Here is a 23,995-nt window from a genome sequence, read left to right on the forward strand (position 1 = left end):
TGGAGTGCACTGGCGTGATCTTAGCTCGCTGCAACCTCCGCCTCCCGGGGTGCAAGTGATTCTCCTGCCCCAGCCTCCCAGGAAGCTGGGACTACAGGTGGGCGCCACCATGCCCAGCTAATTTTTGTACTTTATTAGTAGACATGGGGTTTCACCATGTTGGTCAGGCTGATCTCGAACCCTTGACCCCGTGATCCACCCAACTCGTAGGCGGCAGTGCTGGGATTACAGGCATCAGTCACCGCCCCCAGCTTTCTCGCTCCTCCTTCTTGCCCTTCCAATGCCTGCAGCACAAAGTCCCTGAAGGAGGTGGTTAGTGCCAGCCCCCTCAGGGTGGGACATGGGTGGGCAATCACAGGGTTCCGTGGCCAACAGAGAGATAGGAATGCCAGAGAATGTCCCACCCCAGTGATTTTCCTGCTGTCACGGAGCTTTGAGGTAGCATCTCCCCTGTGCTGGGGGAGGCCCCATAGGTGAAGAACCCCTCAGCCCTTGGGGAGACAGGGCCATTGTTCAGTAAACAATGATTACTGAAATAATGGCTAAGACAGAGGCAGCTCCAGAGGACTGGGAGCACAGAGGAAGGAGAGACTCATTTTTCTTGGCGGGGGGAGCAAAGCAGTTTCCCTAGACAGGCAGCATTAGAACTGGGTGTAGAGGAATGAGTAGGAGTGTGCCAGGGTGGTGGGGCAGGGGGCACACACTTTGGGCAGAGGGGGGTGTGTGTACAGAGCATGAATATGGGGGATCTCCTTGCAGCGCAGGAGACGGGGCTGCGGAGTTCAGGACTGTGGATGCATCTGGACCTCTTGGGCGATGGCCAGGTCACCTAGGCCTTGCCAGTGAGTGATGAAGCCTCGGACTGTTCCAAAGGCAATAGGGAGCCACTGAAAGCTCTGAAGGGGTAGAGGGACATTAGCGGAATCAGTGTGGTGACAGGGCAGAGGGACCTAGATTTGTGCATGACAAAGAGAGGCGGGGGGAGTCCCTTAAAACAGTCCAGTCGGAGGAGAGTAGGCTCTGAGAGCCCACCTTCCTGCTCCACCAGCAAAGGGGACTCATTCCTTCTAGGGCTGGAGGGGCAGCCCTGGCCCCCAAGGGAGGCCAGAGCATCACTCGCCGCAGGGATGGAGGAGCAGTGAGGCGGAAAGGCAGAGAGGCAGCGCCTGGAATGTCCCTTTAACCCGGCCGTGGCCACGGGCCCAGCTGTGATGACTCGCCTGGCTGCTGCGTCCGGCAGGGCTTCGGGGCAGAGCTGCCCCTGCCGCGCTGAGGAGTGAGCAGCCGGGGGACCTCCAGCCGCTCCAGCATCTCACTCGCTCGCTGCTCCCTGCTCCCGTGGACAGCACGGTCAGAGGCAGGAGCAGGAGAGGAGAGGGCAGAGGAAAAGGAGGAGGACGAGGCAGCCTGCAGCTCCTCAGATCCAGAGCCGGACTCCGAGCTAGGGCGGGAGCAGCAGACTCGCCCTCCCACCCCTTCCCCCCGGGAACCCAGGTGGGTGCAGCCCTGCCCCTGGCGGCTGTGGTTCTCTCCCTGGCTGCCATTTCCATCAGGGGAGGTGGACCTGGATCAGCTTCTCCCTTGCTTTCTTCTCGTCCTCACCCCCTTGCTCTGCTCACCGTGATGCATGCATGGTCTGTGGCTGGCTAATTCTGTCGACAGGGCTAGTAAGTCCGTGTGGTTCTGGGGAAGGTAGGGTGGGGTGCGCTTGGCCCCCGGGGCGGTGCTCAGGGCTTTTTCAGTGCTGGTTGTATTCACATGCCCTTTGTGACAGGTGGCAGGACTCCCTGTTTTGAGAGCCTTTTCTTTGTCCTGATTCATGTACAACACACTGTGTTAGAACCTAGAGCCGTGGTGTCACTGAGAACAACCCCTGTGGCCCTGGGGACAGATCTTCCCTGCTCCAGGGTGGGAGGGGGGACCAGGAAGCAGCCGGGTGCCCTCATGGGCTACAGTCTGTCCGAACAGCGTCACCTGAGTGCTCTTAGTCAACCGAGGAGTAAAGATGCCTTCAACACAGCTGCCACCAGCCACGCATGGCGGCTCACATTTGGATTTAATTTACTTAATCAGATTAATAACAAGATTCCTGAGCCCTCAGCTACACCTCCAGTGCCCACAGGCCACACATGGCTAGAGGCTGCTGCATTGGACTGGGCAGATAAAGAACATTTCCATTGTCACGTGAAGTTCTGTGGAGCCGTGCCAGCCTCCAGGCCTTTCGTTTTGACCTCCTGCTGCAGGCACCGGACCCCCTCCCGGAGAAAATTGCCTGGGGTCACAGGGTGCTCTTTGATCTTGGGTCTTCAACCTGCTGCATTACACCTCCGAGGTCTCTCTACCTAAGGGTGATGGCAGGGCCCAAAGAGGGCCAGTGTCCCTTCCGTACCCCAAGCTGGCCGATCTCTCTCCGTCTCTGCTCAGGTTCTCCGCATCCAAGCATGTCTGTTTTCCTCCGTCTCTCTGATGCCTTTTCTCCATCTCTCTCTCCCGTCCCTGCCCCTTCTGTGCCCTGCTGTCTCTTCAGTTCTTGCTGTGGCTCATTCTTCTGGACTTCTCTTACACGTCCTTCCTCCAGGGCTCTCTCCACCAACAAGCCCGCCCCCCAGTCCTCCCTGTGTGTCCCGCCCTTCTCTCTTTTCCTCCTCTTTTCTCTGTCTTCTAAGGACCTCCTTGGAAAACTCTTGCTTTGATAGAATTTGAATCAGTGCCTCTTGCAGACCTTGGGAAGCTGACTTGGTCCTTTATGGAAGGCAGAGAGGACATTCAGCCCCATGTCCCTCATCCCCAACTCTGAGACAGAGCAATCTGCTAGCAGGATTGAGTTGCCAGACAGAGGCGCCCAGCCTTCCAGCATGGGTCCAGTTGGTGTGTTTTGGATGCTTCGTGTTTTTCCACCTGAGCTCCCCTAATGCCATTTTATTAGAATCCCTGGTTGCAGAAGGGACCTGTTTATCCTGTTTCCTCCCTTAGCACCCTTTCTGCTAGCGTTTTCTTGTGGGGACGCCAGCCATGTAAGTATGCAGACAGTGTCACAAAAATGTCATGGGGGTGCTCCTTGCTGGCCCCTGGTTTGGAGTAGCGGGCACTAGAGAGCAACTTGGTGCAGATCATCTTCGGGGGGATTCTGCCTCTAAATTGACTTTCTGCTCATCAGCAAAAATCAGACAGAGCCACTGCTCCACAAACAAGGCTTCAGGCAAGATAAGAGCAGGGAGACCCTCCTCCCAGGAGCGTCTGCTTCTCTTGGGGATGGGTTCCGGGACTCGGCTCTTCTCACCGATGTTCCGGAAAGTCCTGAAGCAGGCAGGGCAACTGTGTACCCCAAACGCTGGCAGCAGGGCAGGGACAGGGTGGGTTCCTTTCTTACTGGAAGGTAGAGAGCAGAACCTTTCCAGTCTGGAAAGCGCCAGAAAGGTCTCTCTCTCTAGCTTCCAGTAAGAAAGGAAGCTGCTTTTCCCTAAGAAATTGGGCCAGGGAAGGGGAACTTGGAAAAGGTTGCTCACAATGCACCCTTGGCTGTTTTTCTCACCTCTCCAGACAATACAACAATGAGAAAGAACTTGGCAAGTTTGGGAGAGGAAATTGGGCAGCATTTACCTGGAACCAAGCCCTTTCAGCATTCCAAAGATTTAACACCAGGAGAAGGCAGAACCAGCCAGCTGCCTGTGGCTCCCAGGGGACCTGGGGTCAGGCTGGGGGACCCCTCCCGTGTTTGAATGGATTCTCCTCTGAGTGACCCTGTGGGCTGGGCTGTTTTGGCTCAGCCGCCAGCAGGCCAGTATGGGGACTCTGTGCAGAAGCATACCCTCTTCCCCAGGCTGGAATACAGCCTGGTCAGCCTTCCCTTTGCTTCTAAGCCGCTTAGAGATGCCTGTGCTGGGATTCAAAACATTGCCCAGCAGCCCCTGTCCTTCTTCAAAAGCAGACAAGCCGAAGGAACGAGCAGTTTGCATCCCAGCCTCGTCCCAGCCTCTGTGGCTCCATTGGCCTCCACCTGCTCTCCTAGAGACAAGTTCTGCCCTTCCCCTTAATTTCAAGGTGATGTCTCCTGTGTGCCAAGTCCTTCCTCTTCCTGCTCCATCAGCGGGGCAGCTGCCGTGGAGAAATAACGCTCACGGGTGTCCCAACCCAAGTCCCGCGACCCCAGAGGAGCTCAGATGCATCGCTTCCTGTTCAGGGCTGGATTGTAGGGAGAGAAGACTGTGGGGTCAGACAGACCTGAGTTCCTGCCCAGCTCTCCTGGCCACTTGCTCTGGAACCTTAGACTCTTAACTAGCCATGGAACCCCAGGCTCTACTAGCCCTGAAATTCTAGGTTTTACCACATTCTACCTGTGGAACCCTAAATAGCAGGAAGAACCTCTCTGGGCCTCATTTTATCTGTGAACTGCACCCGAATACTTGTCTACTTGGATATTGTGAGGCTCATAGAAATTACATGTAAAATACTTAGCACTGTGCCTGATACGTAGTAAGTGTTCAAGAAAACACAGCCATGATCATTTTTAGAGTCTTAGTCAAATACAGTTTGGGGAAGAGAGGGAATCAGAGCTTAAGAGTTCTTTGAAGGTCTGTTGTGGGCGGACTTTCTTTGCTGTGCAGAATGGGTATACGGATGCCCCGTTCATCCATCCATCTATCCCCCAAACCACGCATCAGCTTGTGCATCTGTCTTACCTGCATTTCCATCCATCCATGTCTCCTTCCAGCCAATTTATTCATTGGTTCAACACTCCTACCAGTCTTCCATTTAACAAACCTTTCTCCGGGTTTCATGGATGCGATTGTTCGTAAGTTAGACGTGGTTCGTAACCCCACAGATCCCATAGCCTGCGGAAGAAGGACAACTAGACAGACCAGGACAGTGTGGTGCGTCAGGCAAGGCATTATGGTCTGTTCGATGGGGGAGGCGAAGGTACCATCAAGGCAGTCATTCTGGAAGAGTGGCATTTCGGGTGGGACCTGAAGGGTAAGTAGGAGTCCAGCAGGCAGCAGAGAGAAGGGGGTGACAGCACAGTGTTCCTGGTGGGAGTACACACTGTGTGACAGCCAGTCTGAGAGCAGGGCAGGCTGCTACAGTGACAAGTGGCCACGAATTCTAGGTGACTAGAAATGGCAAGGGGTTGTTTCTCATTTGTGCCGTGTGTCCACCGTGGGTCAGTGGGGGAAGGGAGCGTGCCAGGCACTGCATAGACTCTCAAGGGCTTCCATGCGTGGGCCCTGATGTCCACATGACATCAGTTCTTTTCATTGTTGAAAGCAAGTCCCATGGCCCGTGTGTTTGCCATGGGCCCAGAGGGAAGAGAGCTGGAAAAGACACAGATGACGACCCCAGCAAGTCTGTGGGTGTGTGGTGTGTGCTTGGTTTCCCCAGTGGAAAAATGGCAGCAGAGGAAATGCATTAGAGCTGAGTCCTTAACCCACGGTCCATGGTGTATTCCCAAACTGCCCACACAGTTCTGCGTGTGGGATAGCTGATGTGTGTGTATGTGTGTCTGCATGGTTTTTGTGTGTGTCTTTGTGGGGTATGTGTATCTGTATATGTGTGTCTGTATATCTGTGCAGGTGTGTGTGTACACATGTGTGTCTCTGTGTTTATCTGTGTATGTGTCTGTGTGGTGGATATGTCTGTGGTGTGGTATATGTGCATGTGTGTGCTTGGTGTGTGTATGTGGTATGTGTGAATGCATGTATATGATGTGTATTCATGTGGGTGCATGTATGTGTGATACGTGCATGTATGCTGTGTTTATATGTGGTGTTTATAGTGTGTGTGGTTTGTGCATGTGTGTGGTGTGTACATATGTCTGTATGATATGTGTGACTGTGGTGTGTGTAGTGTATGTGTCTGTATGTGATGTGTGTCACTGTGTATATGGTATACATGCATGTGTATCTGTGTGTCTCTGTGTGAGGTGTGTGTCTGTGTGTGTGGTATGTCTTTCTGTGCATGGTGTGTGATGAGTATGTGTTTGTATGATATGTGTGTTTGTGGGATATGTGTGCGTGTGTGTGTGGTGTATGTGTCTATGTGGTATGCGTTTGTGGTATGTGTGCATGTGTAACTGTATGGTGTGTGTGGTGTGTGTGTGTGTGTCTCTGTGTGGTATATGTGTCTTTGAGTGTATGTTATGTGTGTCTGGTGTGTGTGTGTGTGGTGTATGTGTCTTTATGTGTATGGTGTATGTGTGTGTGGTGTGTGTGCATAAATGTTGACATTACATGGGTGTGAGTCCATAGCTTGTTTTAGGTTCTCAAAGGGGTCCGTCCATAAACCCCCACAAAGACTGAGAACCTGTGGACCAGGTCATCTTTAAACTCCCTTTGGCCTCTGATGGAAAGATGCTCATTGTTACAGTGGACAAACAGGGCTGAAGCATCTGCCTTCTTCCAAAGTGCAGCCAGCCTGGACGGGGGTGAGGAGAGGACCGTGGCCAGCTTTCCTTCTCGCCGTGCTGGGCAGAAGGAGCCAGGCGCAGTGTGTGGGAGATCTTGGCTGTCTCTGCCTCCCTGGAAGGAGGCGCGGGAGAGTTCCGCATTGAGACTGTCCTCAGCCCGGCATCTCCATGCCTTGCCTAATGTGTCGTTAATTCATTCAGCTGTTTTTGTTTAACACCAGACTCACTAGAGCAGTTGCAGTTCATCCTACGTGGATCCTGCCTCCTCTCCCAGTCCTGTGGGTGGGACATAAACACTCAGCCCGCTTCAGGGTTTGACCCCAGAAGCTGCAGGAGAGCGGAGGATGGATAGGGTCCTGGCTGAGGCATGGCGAGGTTAGGGGCAGGCACCGGGGTGGGCAGAGGCAACCCACTGCCTGCTCTGAGCCTCGGCTTCCTCATCTGTAAGATGGGCGTGTGTTGAGGAGGAGAGGAGGTACGTGTGAGCATCTCTTGTGGTGCCTGGTACCGAGTAAGCACCGTATTCTGTGGCTGGTAGCAACATGCGTCGTCGCACTTAGTTCGCCAGCCTGTGTCCCGTACCTGTTCAGCTGGGTTCTGCAGACTGCTCATGACCCCAAACCTGCCTTCTTCCTGGAATGCCACACCGACCTCCAGGAGTTGAGGGGATCCCAGAGAGGAACGGAAGTGGCCAGAAAGCCAAGTGTGGCTCGGGAAGGGGGTCACACCCTCCCCCGGGAGGAAAGGCGTGAAACCCGGATGGTTTTGTCTGGAAGGATGGGGCTGAGAAGATACTGATGTGTGGCAGTGTCTGTGGTCAGTGGCTCTGAAGAAATCCTTCCACCCCTTTAGATACCGAGTGCTGCTATGAGAGACAGGCCACTGGGGCCGGGGTGGTCTCAGGGGGCATGGCCATACCTCAGTGGGAGGTCTCAGGGGATGTGACCATACCAGATGGCCATCCTTGCTGACAGCCCAGCAGTGGGCTGGACCCAGTCTGGCAGGGCCAGAGCCACCTGGATGTGAGCTAGGGGCAGAGGAGATGCTGAGAGCACCAATGATGTGACCAGGAGAAGCCACAGTTGTAGAAATGCTGGTTCCTTCTATAAAAACGTCTATGGGCAAACATATCAGAACGTCCACTTTGAGAAGGAAGAAGAGGCCAAGGGCCAGGAGGCCCTGTGGGTCCCTCAGGGCTCTTGTGTTCCAGCAGCCCAATGAGATCTGGCTATCCTAAGCGGGAAAGGAATGTACTGGAAGCGCAGCGGCAGCCTGGAGAACGGCCTGGAGCTGGGATTGGGGTGTGCAGGAAGTAGCCTCTTCACCACCAGTGAAGGGAGATGCAGGACCCAGCTCCTCCCAGGTGAATCCTCCCCACACCATCTCTACAGCATGTGCTCAAGATCAAGTCCTGGGCAAAAACCTTTGGCTGGCCAGGCCAGAGGACCGGCTCACATGCTGCTGAGGAGGGCCAGAGGCCCCTAAGACTCACGAGCCAGGGAGGCCCCGGATGGGAAGTGCTGGGCTCACCGTCGTGGAGGACGGGTCTGTGTTGGGTTTGGCCACAGAGACTGGGGAAGGGAGTCTCCTCCACTCACCCTGTACCACCTGTGACAGCTGGGTCGCTTTCCTGTGTCTTCCTTTGTTTCTGTGTTCCTTTATTCCAGTGTAACCAACCCTGGCCCAGCCAGGCACTGCTCATCTGGCTGTGGATTCAGAAATAAGGCCCTGCCCTCAAGGAACTCCTAGTCCACTCATTCCTTTGTTCCTTCATTCGGAAAACACCTGTTGGTCCCCTGGTACTCCAGGCCCTGGGAAACAGTGGTGGCAGAGCATGCGTGGTCCCTTCCCTCTTAGGGTCAGACATATATGCAGGCTAGCTTGGTGGGGCTGGTGGACCCAGAGGAGGGAGAGATTTGGGTGTCTTCCACCTCCTTCCTTTTGTCTCTGCTTGGCTGTTCTGTCCAGCCAGTGGCAGTTTACAGGCACTGCCTGGGTCCACTGTGGACCCTTAGAGCTGATGGAACAACTCACATCAGCATTAAACCAACCTGGCTGTACCTCTTGCATTTATTTCCTATTGCTGCTGTGATTGATTACCCCTGACTTCATGGCGAAAAGAACACAGATTTAGTCTCTTATGGTTCTGGAGGTCCGAAGTCCAACATAAGTCCCATGGGGCTAAAACCAAGGTGTCAGGACCACTTTCCTTCTGGGGGCTCTTGGGAAGAGCATTCGTTTCCAGCTTCTAAAGGCTGCCCATATTCCTTGGCTCACGGCCACGTCACTCCGACTTCTGCTTTCACCTGACTCCGATCCTCCTGTCTCCCTCATGTGAGGCCCCTTGTGATTTCGTTGGGCCACCTAGATCATCCAGGATAATCTCCCTGTCTCAAGACCTTGAACATGGTCACATCCAGAATCCCTTTGCCACGTAGGTTAACTTAATCACAAGGGATTTAGGATGGGACGTGTTCAGGGGGCCTTATCTTCCTTACCACCTCCCCTCTCTGCCCCCCTTGGTGTGTGTGTGGAGAAGCACATGAATGGAAATGGAGCAGGCACATGCCACAGCCAGGTCATCCGGCTTGCACCTGCCCACCGGAGCCTACCGTGCACGTCTCATCCCATCTCTGGCCCAGGGGCATCCCCTTGGAGGTGTGGAATCAGCCAACATGGATTGTTCACAAGACGGGAATCAGCACCCACCACGATCAGGGCTTTTTGTTCCGGAGAGCCTGATGTGAAGCATTTATCAGCACAGCGCCGGCCGTGGCTGCTGACACTGCTGGCCCCTGTTTGTGGAGTGTTAGCACGCTCCAGGCACCGTGCTGAGGAAGCACTTTTCATGCATTAGCTCACTGTTTGGGATCTTCACACAGCTCTCCCTGAGCAGGGGTATATTTTGTCTTCCTAATGAACAAGAATTGTCACAAGACCAACGGAGCTTGGGCAGTTTTGATGGGAGTGAGCCCAGCAACAGTCTCTCCTGGGGAGTGCTTCTCCTCTTTGGCCTCCGCAGCCCCGGGCAGGGGCACAGGGTTGGGTCATCAAGCAACTTGCTCCAGGTCACACCGCTAGACACAGCAGAGCCGAGACTGGAACCTGTTCCTGTAAGAGGCTCAGCCCTTCAGGAGCTCCTGTATCACACGGAGGGCTTGTCTCCTGCCTGCCTGGCACTTGAGCAGACTCAAGCACCTCCAGGTGGCTGATGTGGATTCGTCCAGTCCAGGGTTCAAAACCCTGAGTCTCTGAGCTCACCCACAAGGGCCTGATTCCTCACCACACTTGCTACTGGAATGGATCAATGGATCATTAGTCCAAGGCCAGAGATTGCACCAGATCCTGACCTGGGAGAGCAGCTGATGTTTTATAGATGACTTGGGGAGCAGGAGGTGGTCATCTCTAGCGTCACCTGGATTCCCCTCAAAAGAGGGTGAACCAAAGGGGCACACGCTTGAGTGTGTGTGTCTGTGTGCATCGAGGCAGAAGGTGGACATTCGTGCTTAGAGAGAGACTCCAGCCTTTGTCAGAGCTCCTGAACCATCAGAGGCAGGGTCAGGTGAAAAAAGGGCTGTGGGTTCTGGTGGGGAACGCACGCTGCGTTTCAGCCCGGGGTGGGGGTAGCCAATGGGGAACTCAGGACTCCCAGTGTTGTGGTTTACAGCAGGAGTCAGTCAGACCACCTGGGTTCAGTTCCTGGCCCCACACCACGTGTCTGTGAACACTCGGGAAAGTTTTAACTTCCAAAGTGTCAATTTCCTTATTTGTACCATGTTGACAGCACAAACTTCACGGGGGCTGTCTTGTAAGGGCTGAACGAGCCAGTCCATACACAGGGTTCAGAGCGGTGTCTGGCGCCCATGAAACACCATAGCATTGCTGTTCTGTTAGCAGATTGAGAAAGGAGATGACAGCGGCAGTGATATTCATGAGGGCTGGGAGGGCTGCCTTGGGCTGTACCGTATTTGAGAGGACTTGGTGGCAGTGATAATGAGAAGAAGAATAACAATGGCTGCCTTGGTGTGTGACCACCTGCCATGTGCCAAGCACGGTTCTAGATCCTCTACAAGAATAATTTCTAACTCTCACAACATCCCTGCAAAATCAGGGTTCTTGTCCCCATTTTACAGATGGGAAAATTGAGGCTGAGTTGTCCAAGACTCAGAACTAGTGTGGGAGAGATCAGAGAAGGTTTTGCTCCCCACCCTCCGCTGTGATGTTTAGCCTAGGTCTGCTGGGTGCTGTCTACACTGACCTGCCATTGGCAGGAGAAGGTCATGGTTAAATGCATAGACTTGGAAGCCAGGGTGCCCTGGGTTTGAATGCGCTTCATGGTGAGATCTCAGGGTCTCGCTTTTCCCGTCTGTGAAACAGGCGTAGTGATACGGGTGCCACCTCGTAGGGCTGCTGTGAGGACCAAGGAGGGACTCTGTGGATAACAGAAGCCAGGATCCTAGAACAGTCCTCATACACAGGAGGCCCCGGTCAGCGCCCCCCACCATCCTCACTCCTAGGCCTCCAACCAGTTCCTCCCAGCCCCTCCCATGCCCCTGAGTCAGGCTGTGTGAATACAGTTAAAGCTGTCCGGTCAGTAGTGCCTGAAGTCACTCATATCCAGCAACAGAAGCGCATGGTGCTAGTGATGTCTTGTTTTCAGAAAAACCTCCCCAGCTAGCCCTTCTGTTTTGGTTTTGCACACAATGGGCTCAATTTAGCATATCCTTCAGAAGGCTCGTTAGGGCCACAGGGTAGACGCTGCACAGAGGAGGCTGGGGGACTCACATGCTGACCTTGAAATGCCCTGACCTTGAAATGCTGATGACCGGACCTTGCTGTCCTGTTCTTGTCGTTACAGGCTGCCAACAGCTACCTGCGAGACCAGTGGTTCCATTCTCTGCAGTGGAAGGTAAGTCCTGACCTCGTTGCTTGTTTAAGTCATCGCTCCGACTTAGGCAGCGGCGCGATGACTTAAAGCCAGTCTTTCACTTTCCAGAGGCAGGAAAGTGAGAACTCGTGCCTTCCAGATGGCTCAGCTGAGGAACTTCACGCCCCAGTCCAAGAGCCCCTGGCCCTTCCTCCTCTGCTGTTGAGTTCCTCTTCCCTGCACTGCTGAAATGGCACTCTCGCCTTGGTGTTCTCAAACCCTATAGCTGTTTTCCTGCTTCAAAAGGATCATAGAACTTGTGCTCAGAGTGAGGGCGACCCTCCCCGGCTAGACTTCAGGGGCTCAGGATGCTTGGTTGAAAGTAACGTCCAAAGGCCGTGCCAAGTGTGAACTTAACGGATTAGAAACCTGAGCCGTGTTTCTGTGGTCGTCACTGTTGTTCAGTTGCTGGGTTCTCTGGCCTCATTTTCTGAGTCTAGCTCTACATAGGGTGCTTCAGGGCTTTCTGGCATGTAAAGCGAACTTCACCTTCTTGAAGACCCAGGGACAGATCTCCTGAGAAGGGTCCGTAGCCACCCGAGGAGTGTCGAGTTCTGCTCCATGGCTCATGTGATGGAAACCCTGACGTCAGGACCAGGGTGTGAAGCACGTCCAGTCAGCTTCTCATTCCGGCCCTGCCTCCCTGCCTCTCCTCTTCTGATATTCTGGTGTAGAACAAGCTTTGACAGGCCCCTGGCCCCAGGCACCAGGAGGGTGTGGCTGGAATGACTGGTGTGTCATGAGCTGTCACCCTTACAGTAAGCTGGGGAGCCACAGAGGATGAACGGCTGCCCCCATGCAGAGCTGGGTGCCATGTGACGTGTTGGAAGGACCGAGGGAACACTCAGCATTCCTCTCATGGCTCCAGAGGGGCTCCTGCCCCGGCAAGTGTTGGGGACGGAAAGACAACCCCAGAAAATTACTTTCCTGGTCCCAGAGAGGGTTAGTTCCCTCCTTTTCTCTGTCAGCTACAAGTCCTCTTGCTTTGTGCCGTGGGGCCAAGTCTCAGAAGCTTACCTGGGTCTCCTAGTTGGGGCTGCAATGGGGAAAAGAACTAGCATTTACTGAGCAACTACTGTGTGCCAGGACTAGTGTGTATTGAGCTCCTACTGTGTGCCAGGAGTAGCATGTATTGAGCTCTTACTGTGTGCCAGGACTGGTGTGTTTTGAGCTCCTACTGTGTGACAGGACTGGTGGGTATTGAGCTCCTACTGTGTGCCAGGACTGGCGTGTATTGAGCTCCTACTGTGTGCCAGGACTGGCGTGTATTGAGCTCCTACTGTGTACCAGGACTGGCATGTATTGAGCTCCTGCTGTGTGCCAGGAGCTCTGCTAGGGTCATCATGTCCATTTCACCCTTACCGCAACCCCATCAGGTTGGTGATTATCATTGCTGTCGTTTTCCATATGGGAAAGGAGGGGCTCAGACTGGAGTCCAAGCTCCCATGTTAAGAAGGGGCTGAGGCAGGGCTCAGCTCGACCTTTCGAGTACCTGTAGGTTTCTGAATGTAGTAGAGTGGGAAGGCACAGGTGTCAGTCAGCCAAGCAGGTAAGGTGGCACACACCTGCTTGCGGGATCAGCAGGTGCTGTGCAGAGCTCCGTTTCCACTGGGAGAACATCTGTGATGCCTGGTTCTCTATGTGCCCAGGGACGAGTGTGTCTCAGGACAGGCAGGGCATTCGTCAGCACCTTCTGGGGCCCTTCTGGGAGTCAGATGCCAGAGCAGTTGAGGGAGGACTGAGCAGTGCCTGTCGCAGGGTGCCACCTCTTCCCTTCCCCGTGGGGTTTTATTTGTGGGGCCTCAGTAAGTGACAGCCTTGCATTTTCTCTTAGCTCAGGACGGGACAGAATGAACTTGGAGACACACTGCCTACCTGACATGTTGGGGAAAAAATTAAAAATGCCTTCTTTAAAAGGAGGCCAAGGTCAGTATCACTGAAGGCTGTCAGGTGTGGTATTTCACAAAGCTCTGGTGTCTGCCTGTCCCTGGTCCGCATTTCCAGCAGTGACTTCCGGGTGCACCTGGAAGGCAGCACTTGTGAAATCTGTGAGTATTGCACAGTTGCAAGGGGCGACCAAGACGATGGGCAGAGAAATGGACTTCAGGAAGCTTTGGCTAGAAAGATGATTTAAAAGCTCGGGCTTGAAACATTCACATGTCAAGGACTGGCCAGGTGTTGACTACACCTGTAATCCCAACACTTAGGGAGGCCAAGGCAGGCGGGTCACCTAACTCAGGAGTTCAAGACCAGCCTGGGCAACATGGCAAAACCTCATCTCTGCCAAAAATACAGAAAATTAGCCCGGCGTAGTGGCGCAACCTAGTGGTCCCAGCTACTTGGGAGGCTGAGGTGGGAGGATCGCTTGAGCCCAGGAGATGGAGGCTGTAGTGAGCTGAGATCGCTCTACTGCACTCCAACCTGAGTGACAGGGTAAAACCCCATGCCCTACCCCCAAAAAATTAAGGATTGCATGTGGGATTCAAATGATTGAGCGAGTCCAGAGCTGGGATCCCTGGGTTTCTAGCCGTGCTCATGAAGACTCAGATGTTTGTATTCAATCACGCTGGCATTCAGTTTATTTATGGTTGCTAAATTTAGTCAATCGGTTAAAAAAAAAAATTCAGAAACCTAAATCAGAATGTCAAGGAGCTGGCAAATGCCTGGCTGTGTGCTGGCCCCTTGCCAGGTGATCTGTGGTGCTTTTCATTATCAGGGTGTAAGCATTGGCTGTGTCTACAGCACGCTTAAGGCGCTGACAAGTTTTTCCCTTTTGACAATTGCCCCCTAATAATTTAGGTATGCTGCCACCAGGTGGCAGTGATATCCCAGTGTTGCCAACTTGATTTCGATTCCTGTGGCTCTCTGCACCCAGTTGTGGTGATATTTGAGGAGGTATGCTCTCCTTCCTCTTAAAATGGCCAAGAAACGTAAGGTGTTTGGGAGGTACCACCGGCTAGCAAAATGAGCTGGGAAACCTGAATTTGGATCCTGGTTCTGTGGACAGATTCCAGAACATGTTCACCTAATTCCGATGCAGTTACTGAGTACCTAGGAGATGCCAGGTCTGGGTACATACTTTCCGGTTCATTGCCGTAAAGCAAGTACGAGAACCACGTCTCAGAGAGAGCAAGCGATGTGCCCATCGTTGCCCAGCAGATTTCAGTCACGATCTGTGGGCCGTCCTTCCCCCTCCTTGATCAAACCGTGCCTGTCTCTCAGATTCGGACTCCGTAGCCCTCCCGGGACCTGACCCCTCTGCTTCTGCTGATACAGCCACTTTCTCCCTCCATATTTACAACCACCTATTTGAGGTTTTTCTTTTTCTTTTTCTTCCTTATTTCTTTTCTCTATCTTTAACTGAAAAAAAAAATCAGTGGAATATCAAAATTCAGGGCCTTTAGAAATTCCACAGCCTCAGCTTGAATTTTTTTTAATTTTCTAGATGTTTTTTGGGTTTTTGTCCGCTACACCAATGTTTGGTTACCTCCTATGGCTGCAGTGCATACACAGAATTGGAATACATTCTGTGTGTAAAGAATGCTACCTCCTAAGTACTCTGTTCCCATTGCATAGTTTTTATCAAGTTTTGCTGGTGTCTCTAGGGCATTCCCAGCAGGGCCATCATCACCCCTAACGGGGCCAAAATTGGTTCTTTGCAACTTAAACAAATCTTAATGATAACAATAACCTGTGGTCCTCCAAAGCTCCACCCATTCAGTGAAATCTCATTCTTGAGTATTTCTTTCAAAGGGTGGACAGATGGGGAGACATGTTTAAAGGGCTCCTTACGGGGACAGTCATGAAGACACAGCTGACAAACGCTGCTATAGAATTGACATCAGATTGTTGTGTAAGGAAAACAGAACGTAGGTTACATATCCAAGTCGTCATCTTGTTCGCCCTCTTCCCTCCGGGTAACAGCGTTGTTTTCGTGGCCTTGTTGACACCCCGTTGTGGCTCCCATGTCGGAGGAGTTTGCTCAGCATTGGACGCTGCATTTTGTGAATTGCTTCTCCTTCCTGAATAAGTTCTGTTCTTTTTTTTTTTTTTTTTTGATGGAGTTTCAGTCTTGTTGCCCAGGCTAGAATGCAATGGCATAATTCAGCCTCTTCCTCCCAAGTTCAAGCGATTCTCCTACCTCAGCCTCCGGAGCGGCTGGGATTACAGGCATGTGCCATCATGCCCAACTAATTGTTGTATTTTTAGTAGAGATGGGGTTTCTCCATGTTGGCCAGGCCGGTCTCGAACTACCAACCTCAGGTGAGCTGCCTGCCTCGCCCTCCCAAAGTGCTGGGATTACAGGTGTGAGCCAGTGTTCCTGGCCAGGCTGGACATTTGCAGATTTGCAGATAGGGAAATCTGAGTGTAGAGAATATAAGTCATTCTCGCAAGGTGTCAAGACTGCCAAGAAGGTGAGCGGGATTAGACCCCAGACATCCCTGCCTCTTTCTCCCAGCAGCTCTGCTCTTCCCGCCTCCTGTCCCCCGCCATTTGGTCTGGGAGATGAGAGGAGGCCTGGAGCCTGCAGGAGGAGGGCCAGGATCTCCCTGCTCCGCGTTTGCTAGAGGAGAGCCTGCAATCCTGCAGTCCGAAGGCCTCTGGGGAGCCCAGCCCTGTTTGGTTTGGGTGGTTCAGCCCTGAGGCCAATTCCCAGGAGTGTGGAAGCATTAAACAGTTACTCTGGGTTAATGAGGCCTCATTTCGGACTCAGATGCGCCTCCTGGCTCCTGCCCTGGCCCTCGGAGGCCAGGTCCTGTGGCGACAGGCCTGTCTGCACACAAGGGGACAGGCCTCTGTGTGCGAGGCCGTGAAGGCGCAGTCAGTGTTCAGGCTGTGAGGCACTGGATGTGTTTACAAGGCAATGAGGAAGAAGACCGGCCCGTTCTGTGCCCAGGGTTTCCAGGTGAGACCCAGCTGTGCACAGCTGTGAGGGACAGGTCTGTCCATGTGAACAGGCCCAGGTGACAGGTCCAGACTCCCGGACCGTGAGGAGGAGCCCGGGAAGCCAGGATGTGCCTGCTGTGGGGGCTGGAGCGCCTGGGGCCCCCCCAGCCTTCTCGCCTCCTGAGAGGGTTCCTCATGCTGAAGCACAGAACTCTCGGAAACCAAGGTGGTCCCCCGCCCCCGACTCCGGCCAAGCCCCCGAGCTGGGGACCGAGGAGCAGACTGGGTCACAAGAAGCTGGCCTGTGTTCTGTCCCCGGGTGGACAGGGCTGGAGGAATGCGCTTGGCTCTGGGAAAGCCCCAGCCCAGGTTTTCGTCCCTTCTGGCTGCCTGCCCCGCCCACGCTGCCCCCAGGGGAGCCACAGCTCCGCGGTCACCCCATCCGGGTGCAGGCCTCTGTCCCTCCTCTGTGGAGAAGGGTGGAAAAGAATGTGGGGTGTTCGCGTGTGTGAGTGTGTGTGTGTGTGTGTTGTGTGGTGACTGTTTTATGAGTGTGTATGTAGCCTGTAGGTTGAGTGTGTGTGTGGTGGGGTGATGTGTGTGTGTGGCTTGTGAGGTGACTATTTTATGAGAGAGAGAGAGAGAGAGAGAGAGAGAGAGAGAGAGTGTGTGTGTGTGTGTGTGTGTGTGTGTGATGTGACTTATGGGTGCGAGGTGTGTAGGGTGACTTTTATGAGTGTGTGTGTGTCGTGTGGAGTGTGGGGTGACTATTTTATGAGTGTTTGTGTGGTGTGTGTAGGGTGACTGAGTGTGTGTGTGTGTGTGTATGGTGTGTGGGGTGACTGTTTTATGAGTGCGTGTGTGTGTGGGTGTGTGTGTGTGTGTGTGGTGTGGGGTGGCTGTTTATGAGTATGTGGCATGTGGGGTGACTGTGAGTGTGTGTATATGGCATGTGAGGGGGGTCAATTTTATAAGTGTGTGTGTATGGTGTGAGGAGATGGTGTGTGTGTGTGATATATGAATAACTATTTTATGAGTACGTGTTTGGGGTGACTGTGTGCAGCGTGTGGGGGTGACTGAGAGTATGTGTGGCGTGTGGGGTGACTATTTTATGAGAGAGAGAGAGAGAGAGAGAGAGAGAGAGAGTGTGTGTGTGTGTGTGTGTGTGTGTGTGTGTTCGGGCCTCGGTTTTCTTCTCTGTGGAATGGGCATGCTTATGGCGACTCGTCACTGGGCCATGTGAGGATCGAAGCTCTGTTGTTTGTGCAGCAGCAGAAGGGATCCTGCAGGAGCCCACGCGTGAGAGCATCTCTTGCGCCATCATCAGTGTGTTTCCGAGCGAGTCCAAGGTGGTGGGAGCAGCTGGCTCAACCCCTTTCCCTGGCAGCCCCTCCCAGCCCCTGCAGGTGGTCCCGGCTGACTCGCCGCCTGTGAGGGCTGGGGTGGGTGGGAAGTGTGCCCTCAGGACCGTCTCTGCCTGGCCTTGGTCACAGAGCGTCCCCTGTGCCCAGCACTGTGTGCCCTTGTGCAGCCTTGAGCGCAGAAGTGGTTCTGCATTGTCCACGTCCCTCCCCTGTCTCATAGCGGAGGGGACCGAGAGTCTGAGGGGACAAAGGATGGGGATAGAGGATGGTGCCAAAGCCAGCTGCCTCCCCACGAGGGTCACGGTCTCACCTCCACCTCTCGAGTGGCTGCGGCACCTTGGGAATGAGTCTGTTCCATGTTCTGTGTTTGGAGCCAGCGCTGGGGAACCGCCACTCTCAGAGTCCCCAGCATCAAGGCAAAGTGCCTGGGTCTCAAAGAGGTGAAGCCCACGTGGCCAGAAGCTGAGGGCAGGGCGTGGGTCCTCTTCTCCCCACCTGCTGCTCTCTCAGGAGGACAGGATCCCTCACCCTCATCCCCATTCCGGGGAAAGGCCCAAGGGACCAGGTCAGAATTACACAGGGTCCTTGAGCTGAAGCCTCCCATGGCCCCTCACTGAGGGCCATGACAGAGAGGGGATCCCTAGGAAAGGGGAGAGCCCGAGGCTTCAGACTGGGCCTCCAGTGGGGGCTGTCACCCCTGGCTCTGACCTTCCTCTGCTGGATCGCCTCCTGATCATGGGAGCCTCCGTGGGAAAGAGCCATTCCTGGTGTCCCAGAGCTGACGCTTCAGGCACTCTCTTCTCCAGACTGCAAATCCCTTCCCAAGCTCACATTCCCAAGTCTCCATCCAGCCCAAGCCAAGCCCCGAGTTGCATCCCCAGGCCTCAGCATAAGGCTGCAGCTGATCCTCGAGCCATGATGGGCACTTATTCCTGTGCTAATCATGTGCCAGTGCTTCACTTGCTCACCTCTGTGAATCTTCACAGCCCTGACTGAGGAGGTGCCTGTTCCTCCTGTTCTCCCATTTTACAGATGTGGAAACTGAGGCTGATGTTAAGTCACTTGCTCAAGGTCACACAGCTATTAAATGGCTCAGCTGGGATTTGAACCCAAGTCTGAGTGATTCCAGAGCCTGGGACTTTAGCCATTGGGAGTGTGGCTCCCAACTGCACGTGTATGCCTGTGAGCATGGAGCAGACACACACACGCCAGACACTTCCCACACTGCATGTGCACTTGTGAGTGGCGCCCTGGCTCCTGCCTGTTCTCCTGGCGCATCTGGGTAGAGCCTGGGTATTTCTGTTGCCTGAGGCCTGCAGGAGAGCTTTCCATTTTCCCCGAAGTCTCCCATCACTGTAAGGATTATGTGAATTGGCTGGATGAGGTAGCTCATGCCTGTAATCCCAGCACTTTGGGAGGCAGAGGCAGGCAGATCACTTCAGGTGAGGAGTTCGAGACCAGCCTGGCCAACATGGCGAAACCCTGTCTCTATTAATAATACAAGAATTAGCTAGCGTGGTGATGTGCGCCTGTAGTTCCAGCTACTCAGGAGGCTGAAGCATGAGAATCGCTTGGACCTGGGAGGCAGAGGTTGCCGTGAGCTGAGATGGCGCCATTGCTCTCCAGCCTGGGTGACAGAGTGAAACTGTGCCTCAAAAAGAAAAACCAAAACAAGATAATGTGAGTTGATCTCTGACTGGACAGGCCTGTTTCTCATGCAGAAGGGCGGATTGCCTCATCTGGTCTTAGACGTCATTGGCACAGCCACTGTCAGACCACATCTCCCAGGCCAGATGTCAAACTCAGGACTGACCACTTCCTCATCTTCCCCAGACATGCTGCCGCTGTGTCCCCTGACTCTAAACTCAAGGCTTGGAAGCCCAGATCTGGCCTTGCACCTGACTCCCTCACTCCATCCCTGCACTGTCCTAGGTGGCTCCTGGCTGGGCCTGTCCCCTCCAGCCCAGCTCATCCCTGGTCTTGAGGGAGGACATTGCCCTTGAACCCACCCTACCTCCACGTTGCCCATCTAACCCCGTCTTGGCCACCTTCCTCTCTGTCTCCTTTTCTACCGTTTTACAATCACATCAAGGTCAACGCCAGTTGACCTTGCAGTTCCCCTCCCAGGCTTTGTCCATCTTCACAAGCCATTTTGGCAGCTGTGGCTGGGCACACGGACAGTCCTGTGAGCCTCGCCAAGGCGTGGCAGCTCAGACACCCCGGTGCAGTGCCACAGCTCCCAAGGGAGGCTTCCTGATGGCTCCATAATTGTCCGTGAAGAGGCCAGGTGCCATTTACCAGAGGGCTCCACTGTGGCGGCCGTTTGGGTGGTTCCCAGCTTCCCTCAATTACAGGTAATACAGCCGTGACTGTCTGTATCTCAGCTGTCACTTTTTTTTAACTACTTTTTTAGGGCAGATTTCTAGAAGTGGTTACTGGACCAGAGAGGAGGGGTATTTTTTTGGTGGCATTCACCACGTATTATCTATTTGTTCCCAAAATAATACTTTTTCTGCAAAGCTTCAGGGCCAGACTGCCCAGGTTCCAACCCTGATCCAATACCTACTGGCCATGTGACCCTGGACTAGTCACTTTCCTCTCTGGGCCTCTTGAGTAAAATGAGCCCAAGCTCACTGGGTTCTTGTGAGGACTGAATGGGTTCATAGCTCTTGGGTATTTAGAATAGCACCCACCACGTGCTACCCACTCAGAACATTCATTCTTCCTCTCCGATGAACAAGTGCACAGAGGCAAACAGGCGCGGGGTGCCGGAGGGTACTAGGAGACAGGGCTGCGGGAGGCACGTGTGTGGCACGCGGGACACAGACTCGGGAGCCCAGGGCGGCGTTGCTCATCAGCCACCGCATGCTGCGCCCTGAGGCAGAGCTCTTCTCAACACAGCCCCTGTCGGGCCACCCAGTTGACAGAGGCAGTGAAAGCTTCCCCCCGTCCTGCGTGACTGCCCAGACCTTTGGCACAAGTGCTGCCAGAGGCCTAGTCAGTGCCATTGGCCCTGGCTGTGCCTCCATGGGGCTCTCTCATGGAAGCCTCTGTGGAGCTTCCAGGAGGCACCGTGGGTCCACCCTCCAAGGGTCCTGCCCTCTGAGAAGGAAGGCACAACAGGGGAGGGGGCAAGGATTGGCTGGGAGTCGGCCTCGGTCCTCTTCCAGGCCCGGCCACCTGCCTGTTTCATCAAGGTTGAAAAGGCAGGAATTCCATCCAGATTAATTTCTGGCACTCAGTCAGAGACAGCTTTGTGATCTCTTAAGAGGGGATCAAAGGGATTCAGTGGAGAACTGTGAAAGGAGGGGTTTTCCCCAGAGGCAGGGGGCCCAGCCCACTCCAAGACTGCAGCAGGGACCCGCAGCGGGAAGTGCAGCTGGTGACCAAGCAAAGGCCCTCAAGGCCCCTACAGAGGAGAGTCCAGCCCTGCAGCCTCTTTGTGCACGTGTTCAATCCAAGTAGGGCAACCTTTTGGGGCCAGGCTGCCGTTCCCCTGCGAGGGTCACAGTCTCCAGCGTCTCTCAGCCACAGCCCAAGCCCCACAGTAGGTCATCAGGGACCCCATACCTAGTAAGGGCAGCTTCAGGGATTGAAACTAACAAGTGGCAGAGGGCCGGGAGCCTTGGGAAGGAGAGTGCATGCTCTTGTGGGCTTTCATTACAGCAGAGGGAGAAAAAAACAATTATTAGGCACCTGCTAGGTCAGGAGCTGTGCTGGGGGCTTCTCTGTGTATGATCTTTTGAAATCTTTTCAAGATTTGATTAGGCCTTTCTTAAAGGAGGAGCTAAGAAAGCAGAGGGGCATGTCCAGGGTCGCAGGGCTGGGAATTGAACCCAGGGAACAGGTGGAGGATGGGCCTTTCGGCCTCTTCCATTGGAGCCCACACATCCTCCATTTTCCCCAGCTAGAGCTGCTTTGGAAGAGACACAGGTCATTTTTGAAATAAACTTTTCATTGAAGGATAAAATACATCTAGAAAAGTGCACAAGTCAGACCAGGCACGGTGGCTCACGCCTATAATCCTAGCACTTTGGGAGGCTGAGGCAGGCAGATTGTCTGAGCTCAGGGGTTCAGGACCAGCCTGGGCAATACAGTGAAACCCCATCTCTACTAAAATAGAAAAAATTAGGCAGGCGTGGTGGCATGTGCCTGTAGTCCCAGCTACTCTGGAGGCTGAGGCAGGATAATCACTTGGACCTGGAAGAGAGAGGTTGCAGTGAGCCAAGACTGCACCACTGCCCTCAAGCCTGGGCAACCGAGCAAGACTGTCTCAAAAAAAAAAAGTGTACGAGTCAAAAAGAGTTACCATTCATCTCAGCCCCTCCCTAGCACGCGTAGCCACTGCTATCCAGCAGCATAGATTAGCTTTGCATCTACTTGAACTTTATCTGGATGGACTCAGACACTGGGAACTCTTTTGTGACTGGCTTTCTATGATTTATCCGTGTTATGTGTAGCAATAATTTGTCCATCCACTTTGCTGGGTGGTGTTCTGTTGTATGGTTAGATTCTATTAACTTGTTCCTTCTATGGGTAGGTCACTCCAGTTTGGGGCTGTCACAGTTAGAACCAGTATAAACACTTCAGTGGACTCTTCTGTTGAACGTGTGTCCACGGTCCTGTTGAGTGCATGCTTGGGAACTGAATTCTCATTCTTGTCATTTGTTGACACAGTTTTGCAAAGTGATTGCACCATCGTATACTTACACCAGCAATGCACAAGAGCCCTGAGACACGGAGCATTTAAAAACTGGCATGTATTAGCTGGCGCGTGGCTCACGCCTGTCATCCCAGCCATTTGGGAAGCTGAGGCAGGTAGATCACCTGAGGTTGGGAGTTTGAGACCAGCCTGACCAACATGGAGAAACCCCGTCTCTACTAAAAATACAAAATTAGCGAGGCGTGGTGGCGCATGCCTGTAATCCCAGCTGTTCGGCAGGCTGAGGCAGGAGAATCACTTGAACCCAGGAACGGAGGTTGTAGTGAGCAGAGATCGTGCCATTGTACTCCCACAACAACAGCCTGGGCACCAAGAGGAAAACTCTGTCTCAAAAACAAAAACAACAACAACAAAAAAAAACTGGCATGTATTAAGCTTTTTAAAATACTGAAAAGGACAACAAAAACCAAGAAAATCCCCCCATCCATAAATCTCTCTTAACCTCTTTTGAATTTTTCAAAGTCAAGCTCTTATCCACATGTAACAGAAGGCACATGTCCTAACTGCTTGGTGGGAGGGAGTTTTGACTGTTGTACTCACCTGAGTAACCACCAGCCACACCTCCATCACGCAGAAAATCTCCTCGCGACCCTCTCCAGCCAGCTCCTCGTGCTGCCCGGTATCCTGTGTGAACATTTAAGAAAAATAAAATGCGTGTTTACAGGTGGTAGTCCTCAAAAGTATAGAAAGGTGTAAATGAAAGGTTGGTCTCCACTCCTTCAAGTCTGTTTTCCCATAGGCAGTCACTGTTAGCAGCCACATGGGGCATCCCAGAAAGTGCTTATGAGTATTCCTTTGTAAATACCACACAGATTTTATCATCCACACTGGTCCGTTCCTTGCTCCTTCATATACATCGCAGCAGTGTCTCTACAGTAGCACATAAGTCCATGCCATTTGCTTTTCTAGTGTCATACCTAGTCTTCCCTTCAGACAGAGTTTAAGGTGGATGGAACTTTAGAATCTTCAGGAAATACTGTCATCCACACGGGGAGACTTGAGTTTCTGACAAGAGGGAGATGTTTATTGTGCATCTACTATCCACAGGCCAGAGGCCGTACAAGGTGCTTTGCTGCCCAGGCCTCGCTGCCCTCCAACCCAGAAGCCCATAACCACACCCCAGGGACCAGGGTGGAGTGACCTGCCCCTTGCAGAGCTGGGACGCGGAGGTGCCGGGTTTCCACCATGTGCTGGGTCACCGAGCCTTCCCTTCCACTCTGCTGTCCCTGGCCAGGGCTTCCTCAGCTCTGCATAAGGGCCAGCCTTGGGCTTTGGGACATTCAAGACACCCCCACCTTCTGTATACAGGTCTTTCCTGAGCCTCAGAAATGACGCATTACAGTGGCTTCCCAAACTGCCAAGGAAAAAGTGGCGTTTGTGGGTTGTCATCGTTTCTTCTGGGCAAGGAAGGGGGGACAAGAAAGAGGGGACCTGAGCGTTCGTGTGTCATCCAGCGCAGGCTTTGATTAGGCTGGTGAGTCACCCAGCCACCATACAAGGAAGTTTTTCATGTAAACGGTTTGTGGGTGAACTTATTTTTTGCCCTTTAAGGCAGAATTTTATGTTTTTCTTTTTCTCGCCCTTTAAAGACAAGTTTTTAAAACATAAATGGGAGGCAGTGTCTTGATGAGCAAGATCTTTTGTTCTGCAAGTGTCCGCAGTGAGTCTCTTTCACAGCCCGTGGTGGCCCCCAC

The 23,995-nt window shown here is 53.4% G+C and overlaps 1 protein-coding gene across 1 annotated transcript in view; it reads left to right on the forward strand.

Moving 5' to 3' along the window:
• Positions 1-23,995, forward strand: part of LOC108313458 (c-Maf inducing protein) — a 259,500-nt gene that overhangs the window by 156,410 nt on the left and 79,095 nt on the right. Inside the window, exon 3 of the mRNA XM_017541862.2 lies at positions 11,259-11,309. Within this exon, the coding sequence (XP_017397351.1) occupies positions 11,259-11,309 (51 nt within the window). The remainder of the gene's footprint in view (positions 1-11,258; positions 11,310-23,995) is intronic.

This window comes from Cebus imitator, unplaced genomic scaffold (genome assembly GCF_001604975.1).
Source record: "Cebus imitator isolate Cc_AM_T3 unplaced genomic scaffold, Cebus_imitator-1.0 Scaffold137, whole genome shotgun sequence".
Lineage (NCBI taxonomy): Eukaryota > Metazoa > Chordata > Mammalia > Primates > Cebidae > Cebus > Cebus imitator.